Source organism: Alosa alosa, chromosome 15 (genome assembly GCF_017589495.1).
Source record: "Alosa alosa isolate M-15738 ecotype Scorff River chromosome 15, AALO_Geno_1.1, whole genome shotgun sequence".
NCBI lineage: Eukaryota > Metazoa > Chordata > Actinopteri > Clupeiformes > Clupeidae > Alosa > Alosa alosa.
The window spans coordinates 1,433,793-1,447,481 of NC_063203.1; the positions used below are offsets into that span (position 1 = coordinate 1,433,793).

Consider the following 13,689-nt stretch of genomic DNA (forward strand, 5'->3'; position numbering starts at 1 on the left):
CTTCCTGTGCCCACAACTGCTTCAAAATAAAAGTCCCTTTAAACTATCCAACTTTTTAACTGTTCAACTGTTATCAACTGTTCAACTGTTACTGTAACTGCTTGTCAACTATGACTCCCATCAACTGTATCCTCTGCCTTCAACTGTTTCAAAATAAAAGTCCTCACTAGCTAGTTAGCTAGTTAGCATCATTAGCATTTTTAAGATAGTTAAGATTTTAGCAAAACTGCTAAAAATGATTAGCTAAGTTAGCTGAGTCACATGGTTAAGATAGTTAGCATGTTAACATTGTTAAGATAGTTAGCATGTTAAGATTTTTAGTAAAACTGCTACAAATGATTAGCTAAGTAATGTGATTAGCATAGTTAAAGATGTTATTATTGTTAAGATTTTAGCATAACTGCAAAAAATGATTAGCCAAGCTAGCTAAGTCACATGGTTAAGATAGTAGCATGTTAGCATTTTTCAAAACAGCTAGAAAACATGAGCTAAGTTAACTAAGTAACTTGGTCAAAATAATTAGCTTTGTTAGTATAACTGCTAGCAAACATTAGAGCCATTCCAACTGTCAGTTATCGCCAACTATCTATCTAAATACAGCCTTTAAACTATTTGTCTACCAACACGATTAAACTATCAGTATGTCAACAACCTTAACTATCTACATATAACTTTTAAACTTTCAACATTCATTAAACTATCTGTCTATTAAACTATCTGTCTATTAACAACTGTTAAACTATCTACATTCAACTTTTAAACTGTCTACGTCTAAACTATCAACTTTTTATTAAGCTATACTATGTCTGTCCTAGCTTCATTTTCATGCACTCGTAATTCCCTGGAATTACATTTTCTAGTTCTTCTTCTAACGCACTTAATGCAGCTTCAACCGCTTAACGTAGAAACTTCATTCAAACTATGTTACGTAGGTCTTACTTAGGACATGGGTGCTATGTATTTTTCAGCTTTGTAACTTTTATACTTTTTAAACTATTAATTAAAAACTACTCAAAATTTCCCCATAGACTTAACATTATGATTATGACATCACAATAGAGCCGTTAAGCAATTAGAATTCTATGGCAGGTGTTCAGGCCACCTGGATTAACTGCCAGTCTCAGGCTTTAAGCATACAAATTGGCCCTATTTGTTTATTTGGTTACACATCCTGTTCAACTGCTTCCTCTGCCAAAAACTGTTTCAAAATAAGTCCTCACTACAATATTTCACTGTTTAACAATTGAAACTTTTTAACTGTTCAGCCATTGTAACTGTTACTTGTCATCAACTATGACTCCTACCCACTGTAGCTAGTTAGCATGGTTAAGATAGTTAAGATGATAAAGATTCTTTAACATTGTTAGCATTTTAACAAAACGGCTAAAAATGATTAGCTAAGTTAGCTAAGTAACATGGTTAGCATAGTTAGCATGCTAGCATGTTAGTTAGCATTTTAGCAAAAACTGCTAAAAAATGATTAGTTAAGTTAGCTAAGTAACATGGTTAGCATAGCAAGATGTTAAGATGCTAAAATGAACGCTATGATTAACTAAGTTAGCTAAGTAACATGGTTAAGATGAGTTAGCATGTTAACATGTTAGTTAGCATTTTTAAGAAAAGTGCTAAAAATGATTAGCTAAGTTAGCTAAGTAACATGGTTAACATAGTTAGCATGTCTAGTTAAAATAGTTAGCATAACTGCTACTAAAAATGATTAGCTAAGTTAGCTAAGTCACATGGTTAACATAATTTAGCATTTTAAGCATTGTTAAAATGAAAACATTAGCTAAGCATAGTAACTTGGTTAACATTATTATCTTTGATAACATAGTTAGCATAACTGCTAGCAAACATTAGAGCCATTCCAACTGTCAGTTATTGTCATTTATCTACCTAAATAATTTAACCATTTAAATTATCCACCTATTTAACTGTTCAGTCATTCCAACTATATTAAACCTCATCTACCTAGCAACCAATATAGTTTGTTTTTATTCTGTATGATATTTTACATCATATTTTTGCATTTTCCTGCACTGTATTTCCTTCAGGAAATGCTTTTCTAGTTATTATTATTATTACTCGTCTTCTTCTAACGCAGTTAATGCAGCTTCAACCGTTTAACGTAGAAACTTCATTCAAACTATGTTGTGTAGGTCTTACTTAGGACATGTGGCCTTTGTATTTTCCAGCTTTGTAACTTTTATACTTTTTAAACTATTAATTAAAAACTACTCAAAATTTCCCCATAGACTTAACATGGGCTGATGACATCACAATGGACTAATTAACTTGATTTGCACCTGTATCATCTTCTAGCTGCTCATCTAGGCCCCATCAAAGAATCAGTTCAACTGATTGCACCTGTATCAACTGCTTTCTACTGAACTAGACCAACTCTCTCTGTGTTTCTCCATTCTACAAGGATATAAGACACATTTCAACCAACTTTCTATCCATTCATCCTCTTCAAACCATTCTCTCATCCACCCAATAAACTATCTTGGTTAACATTATTATCTTATTATAACTGCTAGCAAACATTAGAGCCATTCCAACTGTCAGTTATCGTCAATTATCTACCTAAATAATTTAACCATTTAAATTATCCACCTATTTAACGTCATAGCCATTCATTCCAACTATATTAAACCTCATCTACCTAGCAAACCAATATAGTTTGTTTTTACTCTGTATGATATTTTACATCATATTTTTGCATTTTCATGCACTGTATTTCCTTCAGGAAATGCTTTTCTAGTTCTTCTTCTTCTTCTTCTTCTAACGCAGCTTTTAATGCAGCTTCAACCGCTTAACGTGAGAAACTTCATTCAAACTATGTTACGTAGGTCTTACTTAGGACATGGGTGCTATGTATTTTTCAGCTTTGTAACTTTTATACTTTTTAAACTATTAATTAAAAACTAATAAAATTTCCCCATTGACTTAACATTAGATTATGACATCACAATAGAGCAATTAGAATCTTATGCCAGGTGTTCAGGCCACCTGGAGCCACTGTCTCAGGCTTTAAGCATACAATATGGCTGTATTAAGACTGCAGATCCTGTTTAACTGCTTCCTGTGCCCACAACTGCTTCAAAATAAAAGTCCCTTTAAACTATCCAACTTTTTAACTGTTCAACTGTTATCAACTGTTCAACTGTTACTGTAACTGTTTGTCAACTATGACTCCCATCAACTGTATCCTCTGCCTTCAACTGTTTCAAAATAAAAGTCCTCACTAGCTAGTTAGCTAGTTAGCATCATTACATTTTAAAGATAGTTAGCATTTTAGCAAAACTGCTAAAATGATTAGCTAAGTTAGCTGAGTCACATGGTTAGCATAGTTAAGATGTTAACATTGTTAAGATAGTTAAGATGTTAGCATTTTTAGTAAAACTGCTACAAATGATTAGCTAAAATGTGATTAGCATAGTTAGCATGTTAAGATTGTTAGCATTTTAGCATAACTGCTAAAAAATGATTAGCCAAGTTAGCTAAGTCACATGGTTAAGATAGTAAAGATGTTAGCATTTTTTCAAAACAGCTAGAAAACATGAGCTAAGTTAACTAAGTAACTTGGTCAAAATAATTAGCTTTGTTAGTATAACTGCTAGCAAACATTAGAGCCATTCCAACTGTCAGTTATCGTCAACTATCTATCTAAATACAGCCTTTAAACTATTTGTCTACCAACACGCATTAAACTATCAGTATGTCAACAACCTTTAACTATCTACATATAACTTTTAAACTTTCAACATTCATTAAACTATCTGTCTATTAAACTATCTGTCTATTAACAACTGTTAAACTATCTACATTCAACTTTTAAACTGTCTACGTCTAAACTATCAACTTTTTATTAAGCTATACTATGTCTGTCCTAGCTTCATTTTCATGCACTCGTAATTCCCTGGAATTACATTTTCTAGTTCTTCTTCTAACGCACTTAATGCAGCTTCAACCGTTTAACGTAGAAACTTCATTCAAACTATGTTACGTAGGTCTTACTTAGGACATGGGTGCTATGTATTTTTCAGCTTTGTAACTTTTATACTTTTTAAACTATTAATTAAAAACTACTCAAAATTTCCCCATAGACTTAACATTATGATTATGACATCACAATAGAGCCGTTAAGCAATTAGAATTCTATGGCAGGTGTTCAGGCCACCTGGATTAACTGCCAGTCTCAGGCTTTAAGCATACAAATTGGCCCTATTTGTTTATTTGGTTACACATCCTGTTCAACTGCTTCCTCTGCCAAAAACTGTTTCAAAATAAGTCCTCACTACAATATTTCACTGTTTAACAATTGAAACTTTTTAACTGTTCAGCCATTGTAACTGTTACTTGTCATCAACTATGACTCCTACCCACTGTAGCTAGTTAGCATGGTTAGCATAGTTAGCATGATAACATTGCTAACATTGTTAGCATTTTTAACAAAACGGCTAAAAATGATTAGCTAAGTTAGCTAAGTAACATGGTTAGCATAGTTAGCATGCTAGCATGTTAGTTAGCATTTTTAGCAAAACTGCTAAAAATGATTAGCTAAGTTAGCTAAGTAACATGGTTAGCATGCTAGCATGTTAGCATGCTAGTTAGCATAACTGCTATGATTAACTAAGTTAGCTAAGTGACATGGTTAGCATGCTAGCATGTTAGCATGTTAGTTAGCATTTTTAGCAAAAGTGCTAAAAATGATTAGCTAAGTTAGCTAAGTAACATGGTCAGCATAGTTAGCATGTCAGCATGCTAGTTAGCATAACTGCTAAAAATGATTAGCTAAGTTAGCTAAGTCACATGGTTAGCATACTTAGCATTTTAACATTGTTAGCATGCTAGTTAGCATAGTAACTTGGTTAGCATTATTATCTTTGTTAACATAGTTAGCATAACTGCTAGCAAACATTAGAGCCATTCCAAGTGTCAGTTATCGTCAACTATCTACCTAAATAATTTAACCATTTAAACTATCCACTTATTTAACTGTTCAGTCATTCCAACTATATTAAACCTCATCTACCTAGCAACCAATATAGTTTGTTTTTACTCTGTATGATATTTTACATCATATTTTTGCATTTTCATGCACTGTATTTCCTTCAGGAAATGCTTTTCTAGTTAATAGTTTAAAAAGTATAAAAGTTAACAAAGCTGAAAAATACATAGCCCACATGTCCTTAGTAAGACCTACGTAACATAGTTTGAATGAAGTTTCTACGTTAAACGGTTGAAGCGGCATTAACTGCGTTAGAAGAAGAAGAATAAGTCAGAAGAAAAAGCCTTGGAATAACAGTACAGTGCATTTTCATGCACTGTAATAAATCAAATAACAATAGAGTGCATTTTCATGCACTCTAATAATAATAAGAAATCGAATAAGAGTAGAGTGCATTTTCATGCACTCTAACAAGCTTATTTTTCCCCATAGACTTTGTATGGGGACTATGACATCATAATGGGCTAATTAACTTGATTTGCACCTGTATCAACTTCCAGCTGCTCAACTAGGTCCCATCAAAAAGCTAGTTAAACTGATTGCACCTGTATGTAGGCCAACTCTCTCTGTGTATCTCCATTCTACAAGGATATAAGGCACATTCCATCCAACTTTCTATCCATTCATCCTCTTCAAACCATTCACTCATCTACCCATTAAACTATCCCATCAACATCCATTAAACAATCTGCCTATCAACATCCTTTCAACTTTCTGTCTATCAACATCCATTACACTATCTATATTTAACTTTTAAACTATATACTCTGTCTCAGGCTTTAAACATACAATCTGGCTCTACAGATCCTGTTCAACTATTTCCTCTGCCCACAACTGTTTCAAAATAAATGTCCTCACTACAATAATTCACTATTAAATAATTTAACTATTTAAACTACTCAACTATTTAACTGTTCAGCCATTTCAACTGTCAGTTGTTATCAACTATGACTTCTGCCAACTGTTATCAAATAAAAGTTTGTTTTGCATTTTATGTTGATATACAGTATGTTTATATTTTCATGCACTGGTAATTTCCTCGAAATTACATTTTCTAGTTTGGTGTTGAAAGCTGGTCACTAACTAGATTATGCTGTCGTCCTTAAATGCGGAAGTAATCGTTTTTATTATAGGTGGTCTTGTGCGTCTCTACATTTCACGATTGGCCAACATCATCAGAACACCGAGAACGCTCACAAAATCTGAGCTGAAAGCCTAGTTTGACAAATATACACATATCTGCGTTCGTAGTATTAACTAACTTATAACGCCTTAAGGCGAGACACGGCAGGTGAAAACATCGTTTTTTCATGCACTGTTCAATTTCGAGATTTTGAGCTAGTATGTTACCTTAGCATGTATTCTATCACACTACTACAACAAAAAGTCCGATTTACATATTTAGGTGTTTATTTCATTATATTGTGTCTACTTCGCTACTGTATATTTCTCCTAAATTCAGCAAAAGTTAGCATTCTAACCTTGCATGCACTCCCGCGACCGTGGTCCAAAACATATCATGTGTACTACCGTTGGAAAGCTCTGTTTTTCCTGTATCACGCTATGTGATCCAAATATGGACACTTCCTTTGTATCAGCAACCAATCGCGAAAGTTCAAAGGCGAGTCTAGGCTGAGAACGGAATCTCATTGGCTGTCTTTCAAGGCTGTTTTCTCAAAATGATTTTTCTCTCACACTCTGAGCTCAAAAACTCCACTTCAGAAGCACATACATACACCAAACTTTCTAGACTTATGCCTAACTATATGTCGAAGATTTCTACAGAGGGGTTTGTTGATATATTATTCCTAGCCTGACTTACATGACATTTTATGCCTAAAAACATGGAAAAAATCGATTTTTTAGGGCTAGTGACATCATTTTCTGATTTACAGGATAACAAAAGTAGATATTCATAAATCCCTCTGTAAATGTTTCACCATCTAATATCTGAACACAATGAAAACATCATTTTGAACCTAGCTGTATCCAATGCTCAGGTTTCGCGGCCTTAAAATGTATGCAAATTAGCGATATTTAATTAGATAATGCCTAATTTGCATATGTAAACATTAAATTACAGCAAACTTGTAATACATTTTTTTCTCATATTAATGTAAGTAATCAACTGGGGAAGTTTCATAGTGATATCTGCTTGTTAAAAATTTTACCCTATTCACCTGTAGTGTCTCGCCTTAAGGCTTTGTGAATCCTCGATATGTCTAACACACAGCTAACATATAGCTATAAACTCCAAGAAAGAAAGGTCAGTAAATGATTTTTAGCTGATGTTCCGAATTATTTTCAAATGGACTTAAAGAAAAATATTTACTCTAGCCCTAGCACACCACCTAACACACACACACCTAGCACACAGGTAACACACACACACCTAACACACAGCTAACACACGCCAAGAAAGAAAGGTTAGCAAATGAATTTTTAGCTGAGGTTAGCAAATGGTTTTTAAATGGACTTCAAGAAAAGATTCAATGGCGCAATTGTACAACTGAGTCTGCTGTTTATCGCTCTGTACTGTTGGACAGTCAGGAGAAAGTGTGAGAGAGAGAGCAGCACACAACCTTTTAGGTTCCCAAGTGCCGGAACTTCTGAAACCATTGCCCCACCCTGTGCCACAGAACTGTGGGAAAATAAGATCCCGTTTACACGAAGGGAAAACGCAGATATTTCAACGTGGTTTGGCCTCTCATTTACACGAAAACACAGTTTTGTCAAACTCCAGTTTCGCAGTTGCATGTAAATAGGGAAACCAGCGTTTTTGCATTGTGACATGTTGGTCTCTCGTTTGTTTAGAATCTCTGATTGGCCACCAGTTTGCTCGAAGTGTTCATGTCACCCTTCCCCTGCTGTCTTTATCATTGGTGTGAACAGAATTATTTTCACAAACGAAGGAAGGGGAAATTGTTTTTTTTTCCCCTGAATACCCTGATATGTATAACAGTGAAATGAGACAATAAGGGCTGGGTGATATGGACCAAAACTCATATTCTGGTGTTTTGGGACTAAATGGCTATACAGTATACCATATTGGTATTTTAAACAAAAAGGGCAAAGTGTTTAGTTTTAACTCAACGCCACAAGTAATCACCAACAACCGTATTTATTTAGACTTGTGCTGCATTATCTAAATATTCAACATTTAACCAATGTCCCGAATTTGACAAGTCTGAGTTTTATTTACAATCGGCAGTTGTCTTGGTCTGTCTTTGCCTTAATGGGTCGACACTGCCTCCTTACCAGGTTCCTTAAAGGTTTTCACCAACTCAGCCCCCCCAAGTATACATGTTTACCTTGGAAAAATAATTTTGAGCCTGGCTTTATCACACAATCTGATTTTGTGTGTATGCAAATTCGAGCATTTTTAATGAGATAAGGCCTCATTTGCATATGTAAACATTAAAATATAAAAAACATGCAATACATTTTTCTCATCTTAACATAGGTAACCAACTGAGAAAGTGTCATGGTGATGTCTATTTATTTATTTTTTTACCCTATTCACCTGTACTGTCTTGTCTTAATTGCCTATTTATGCTAATTATGCAAATTGCTCAAAGTGCAACTTTAGTCAACCAAGTTGAATTCCATCCACTAGGCCTATAGATGACATTTCTGCAATAAAACTTTAGGGTAATGAACCAATTACACACTGGGAGGATGATTACAAGGCCAAATTGAATGAACCAGGTTGGGAATTTAGCCAGCAAATCAGGGAACCACCTACTCTTTGCGATAAGTGCCATGGGATCTTTAACAACCATGGTGAGTCAGGACCTCAATTTAACATTCATGCAAAGGAAAACATCTCCTGCAGTACAGTGTCCCTGTGACTGCAACAGGGCATTGGGATTGATATTTGTTTAGTGGCTTTTGGCCACCTACTGGCCAGCCAACCAACACCACTTCCAGCAGGAACCTACCTTTCCAAGGAGGTCTCTTTTATCTAAGTACTAACAAAACCTGCTTAGCTTCAGTAATTCAGCAAAGTCAGGGTATCTGCAGGTCTGGCTGCTGGTTAAAAACAAAAGGTGAAAGGCATATATGATTCTAACTGCCTCACTGAATTGCATTATGCACACTCAATTCTCACTGGTATCTGCTAGACAACAAGTACCAAAACATGATTAGTTCACATTTTATACAACCCCACCCCCACCTTGCCTGTTCATAATTCTGAGAAATTCTTGAATTGTGTGCATATGTGCGTGTACGTGTTTATGTCACTAAATGTACACATAAATTAATTTATTGTATGGCCCCCATGAACGGAAGTCCACGAAACTTGCATGCATTCAGAGGGTGTCATAATGATCCTGCACTTTCAATTTCGTGCAGTTTTGACCATGTCAGCCAGAGATATTGTGATTACAACACCTAATTTTTGCTTTTTCATTTTTAACTAGGTGGCACTATACATGAAATGAGTGGTTATGGGATGGGTTGACATTGCCTCTTAAGACCAGCATACAAAAAAAGGTAGTCCTCCTAGGCCGTACAATCTTCGAATTCTCCGGGATCAAAATGAAAAACAATGATTCCACTACATGCCCACCACCAAGTTTAGTGCACCCCGGTCTTTCAGTGTCCTGGGAATTCTTAAAGCTGCGATTTGTAGGATTGTTAACGAACATTCTGTAGGCCAAAATCAAAACACTGGTGAACATTCTCAACACTACCAGACGCGAGCCTCTTCTGGGTTGCCAGATGTAATAAAGACTTAGCTGACGTTAGTTGACCTGCAGCTCCTTTAACGCTTCTCCAACCATGACCCAGCTACACATTACGGAAACAGTGAAAACAAAAAATACCTCTCTAACCAACGTAACATATTTAGCTGAAGTTAGCAATGCAGATGAAGTTTAGCCTAGGCTACCTGTTGTGGAGAAATATGGCCAGCTCTGGGTCAGACTTGATATTCTTCATTTGACGAAGACGTCACCATCTCAGGAAGCTCCTCCAATGTCCACTTAATTTGTTTCTTGTTTTAATTTTGGAGATTTGCCTGCCTCTCCTAGGCGTTCATGATTACAATTGACAGCAAGTTGACAGTTGGCCTTTGTTAATTTGGCAACACAAATAGGAGGACACGCCAGCCCCAGAGATTCCGCCCCGTAACTAATTTTTTTTCATGGGTTTTACAGAGTTTTACAGGTTAGAGTAATGTTGTCAAATAAGCCATTACTTCAATTCATCGTGTTTCCTTACTCTCTGACAACATATTGTGATCATTTCTGGAATGGTTACAGTTTATTTTCCATTATTTCCTACATACTAGTCCTTTAACGGAAGATTAAAAAACTGAAGATTCCGTTTGTTTAACGGAAGATTAAAAAAAAAAAAAAAAACGGAAGAAAAAACTCTAATAAATAAAGTAAAAAATGACGTATGCATAACCTACACAAGTGACTAATGATGAAACATTATGGTCTTCTTTGTATGTGTTTTCAACAGCCAGACCAACAGATACCTTGTCTTAGCTGAATTACTGAAGCTAAGCAGGTGTGGGCCTGGTTAGTACTTGGATGGGAGACCTCCTTGGAAAACTAGGTTGCTGCTGGAAGTGATGTTGGTGGGTGGCCAGTACTGTAGGTGGCACTCTTCTTTCTGGCCAAAAAGATAGATCCCAATGCCCCAGTGCAGTGACGGGGACACTGCACTGTAGGAGATGTCATCCTTCGGATGAGACGTTAAACCGAGGTCCTGACTCACTGTGGTCATAAAGATCCCTTGGCATTTATCGCAAAGAGTAGGGGGTTCCCCGGTGTCCTGGCTAAATTCCCAACCTGGCTCATTCAATCTGGCCCCCTAATCATCCCCCACTGTAATTGGCTCATGCACTCCCTCACTCTCCACCTCAAGCTGGTGTGTGATGAGCGTTCTGGCGCATAATGGCTGCCGTGCATCACCCAGGTGGGTGCTACACATTGGTGGTGGTTACTAGTGAGGTCCCCCCTTCCATGTGACGCGCTTTGAGTGTCCAGAAAAGCGCTATATAAATGTAATGTGTTGTTGTTGTTGTTGTTGTTATCCAGAATGATGAGATGCCCATGATTGAAGTGCTTGACCAGCTGAGCCCAGTGGTACTAGAGTCCTTTCTCCACTTGACAGGGACAGACATGGGGAGTGTACCAGACATGGTGAGCATGTTGGATGTGGTTGTTGTTGTTGTTGAAGTGTTTTGAATCAGGGGACAATATCATATTGTTCAGTTCACAGAATGTGTATAGATAATATCTATATCTTTACATATTATGTAAAAATGTAAAAATATAAAAGAAATATATATATATATATATATATATATATATATATATATATATATATATATATATATATATATATTACGGTGTAATATACTGTATATATATATCACAGTAAATCATAACAAAATACAAAATCTTGTTTTTATTACATTTTATTACATTGCCTGTATAATTGGACATTAAAGTAAGGGATAACGGCCTTTCAGGTGTCCTGTTATGGGCAATTCCATGGAAAATTATGTTTTTGTAACATCCATAATGCCAATAAAATGTGATGGTATGGTATGATGTGAATGATTACCTGAAATTTGAGCATTTACTCTTTTTGGCTGAAGAATGTACATGAGAAAAAATGCCCAAAAAATGAATTATCATTCACATCATACAAATAAGTCAATTTTCCGTGGAATTGCCCCCATACAGAATTAATGGACGAGGGCGAGAGGCAAAGAGTTGCCTCCGCCCAAGTCCATTCATTCCGTATAACAGAACACCTCAAAGGCCGTTATCCAGCTTATCACCGGGATGCCATTATAGGCAATAGTCATGCCTTTATAGCACACAAAGGAAACAAGTGGTTCCATTTAAAAAGAAGCTGTTAGTTCGAGTAGTTGTTAGTTTGAGTAAGCCTACAAACAATGACAATAAATGTCTGATCATGAAAAGTTACCGATTACTCAATTTATGTTCATAAGCCAAGTAATTCAAGTAGTCAGTGGTTTAGCTGGTGGGTTAGTATGGAACTCAAATGTTTTGTATGTGTGTATCATGACTTGAAACTGTAGAAATTATTTGTAACCGAAAATGATACAATACAATACAAAACAGAAAAAGTTGGGACGTTGTGTAAAATGTGAATAAAAACAGAATGTAATCTGCAAATCTCCTAAACTCATATTTAGTTGCATAAAAGGACACAGACAACATATCAAATGTTGAAAATGACAAATTTGTCTATTTCATGGAAAATGTATGTTCATTTAGAATTTCATACCAGCAACATGTTTCAAATTTTCATTTTCAACATTTGATAAGTTGTATATGTCCTTTTTGCTGCTAAATATGGGTTCATGGGACTTTATATTATCACATTCTGTTTTTATTTGCATTTTACACAACGTCCCAACTTTTTCGACTTTTTGGGGTTGTAATTGTCAATCTATCTATAAAGCAAAAAGTGTGTGTGTCTGTGTGTGTGTCCTAATGCCTGTGGCACGCATATCTCGCTGACCGTTTGTCAGACTGATTTCAAACTTGGCAGGTGTCTTGCTACGGGCATGAGTAAGTGCAGTGACGTTGTTTGAATAAGAAATGTAAAAGATATTGTTAAATATATCCGTAAAAGAAGCACACATTGGCTTTCGCCACTAGCCACTCCCCCTCCCACACAGCACTGTACTGTAAGCTACCAGTGAGGATAGAAGAAGGGCTTTGGCAGTACTGGATCAGTGTAGGTTACACGGGTAAAAGGTTACGTGCAAGATGTGTTAAGCGAGTGCAACATGTCTGACCTCAACAATAAAGACCCCCTGTATGCACTTTGCTTGCATAAAATGAGTGCAACAACACACCAACACACACAGGTATGCAGTGGCTCTTCAAAATGATGTAAAAAATGATGTGCAATAAACGGACACTTCAAATAGCCCAGGCTACTTTGGACTGTCTTTAGACTTTGAATAAGCAAACGACAATTCCAACTGCAAGGTCCTAAATTGAAACGAGCGATAATAGTGCCGAATTAAAGAACGTCTCAGAATGCCACACATGCAAAGAATAACCAGCGACAAGCAACAGAGTGTGATGTCACTTATAGGCCACCAGAAACTGTTTTTGAGTCACACCGTTGCAAATTTCATATGATGATGCATCATTCCACAAAATGGTTTGTGTTCTCTATCATCAAGTTATTCAATAGGCTAAGCATATAGCCTTGACTCAAAACAGCTGTTAGGATTATGTCATTTTGATTTGTAAAAAAATGTCACATGCAGCCATGCTTAAATTCTGCTCACTTCACATTTATTATAATATTATCTGTATTCATTATTGAATGCTTACCTGGAATTATGTTTTTCTCTATCATCCTATTTTAAAGCAGGCCTACCTGCAGGCATGTAATTGGGCTACAGGAATAGCATGTTTGAACGGGCACTGCACTAGTATTACAAATATGCACTACACAAATATATTCAATATGTATGGTAAGGTAAGGTTTTACAGCTACAAAGCACCCTACAGTTTCTAATATTTTACCATTACAAATATATTCTGCAGTTACAAATCAATGTGTCTAAAATCTATGTACACAAAGCTGTCCTACAGTAACAAATCTTTTCTGCAGGTACAGACTTTTGCACCACTTTGGGGATCAAAGGTGTCTCATATGTA

At 35.9% G+C, this 13,689-nt stretch overlaps 1 protein-coding gene across 1 annotated transcript in view; it reads left to right on the forward strand.

Annotated features, from left to right (window-relative positions):
• LOC125308553 (protein furry homolog) overlaps positions 1–13,689 on the forward strand; it is a 260,928-nt gene that overhangs the window by 106,017 nt on the left and 141,222 nt on the right. The window contains exon 21 of the mRNA XM_048265116.1: positions 11,068–11,172. Coding sequence (XP_048121073.1) covers positions 11,068–11,172 — 105 coding nt within the window. The remainder of the gene's footprint in view (positions 1–11,067; positions 11,173–13,689) is intronic.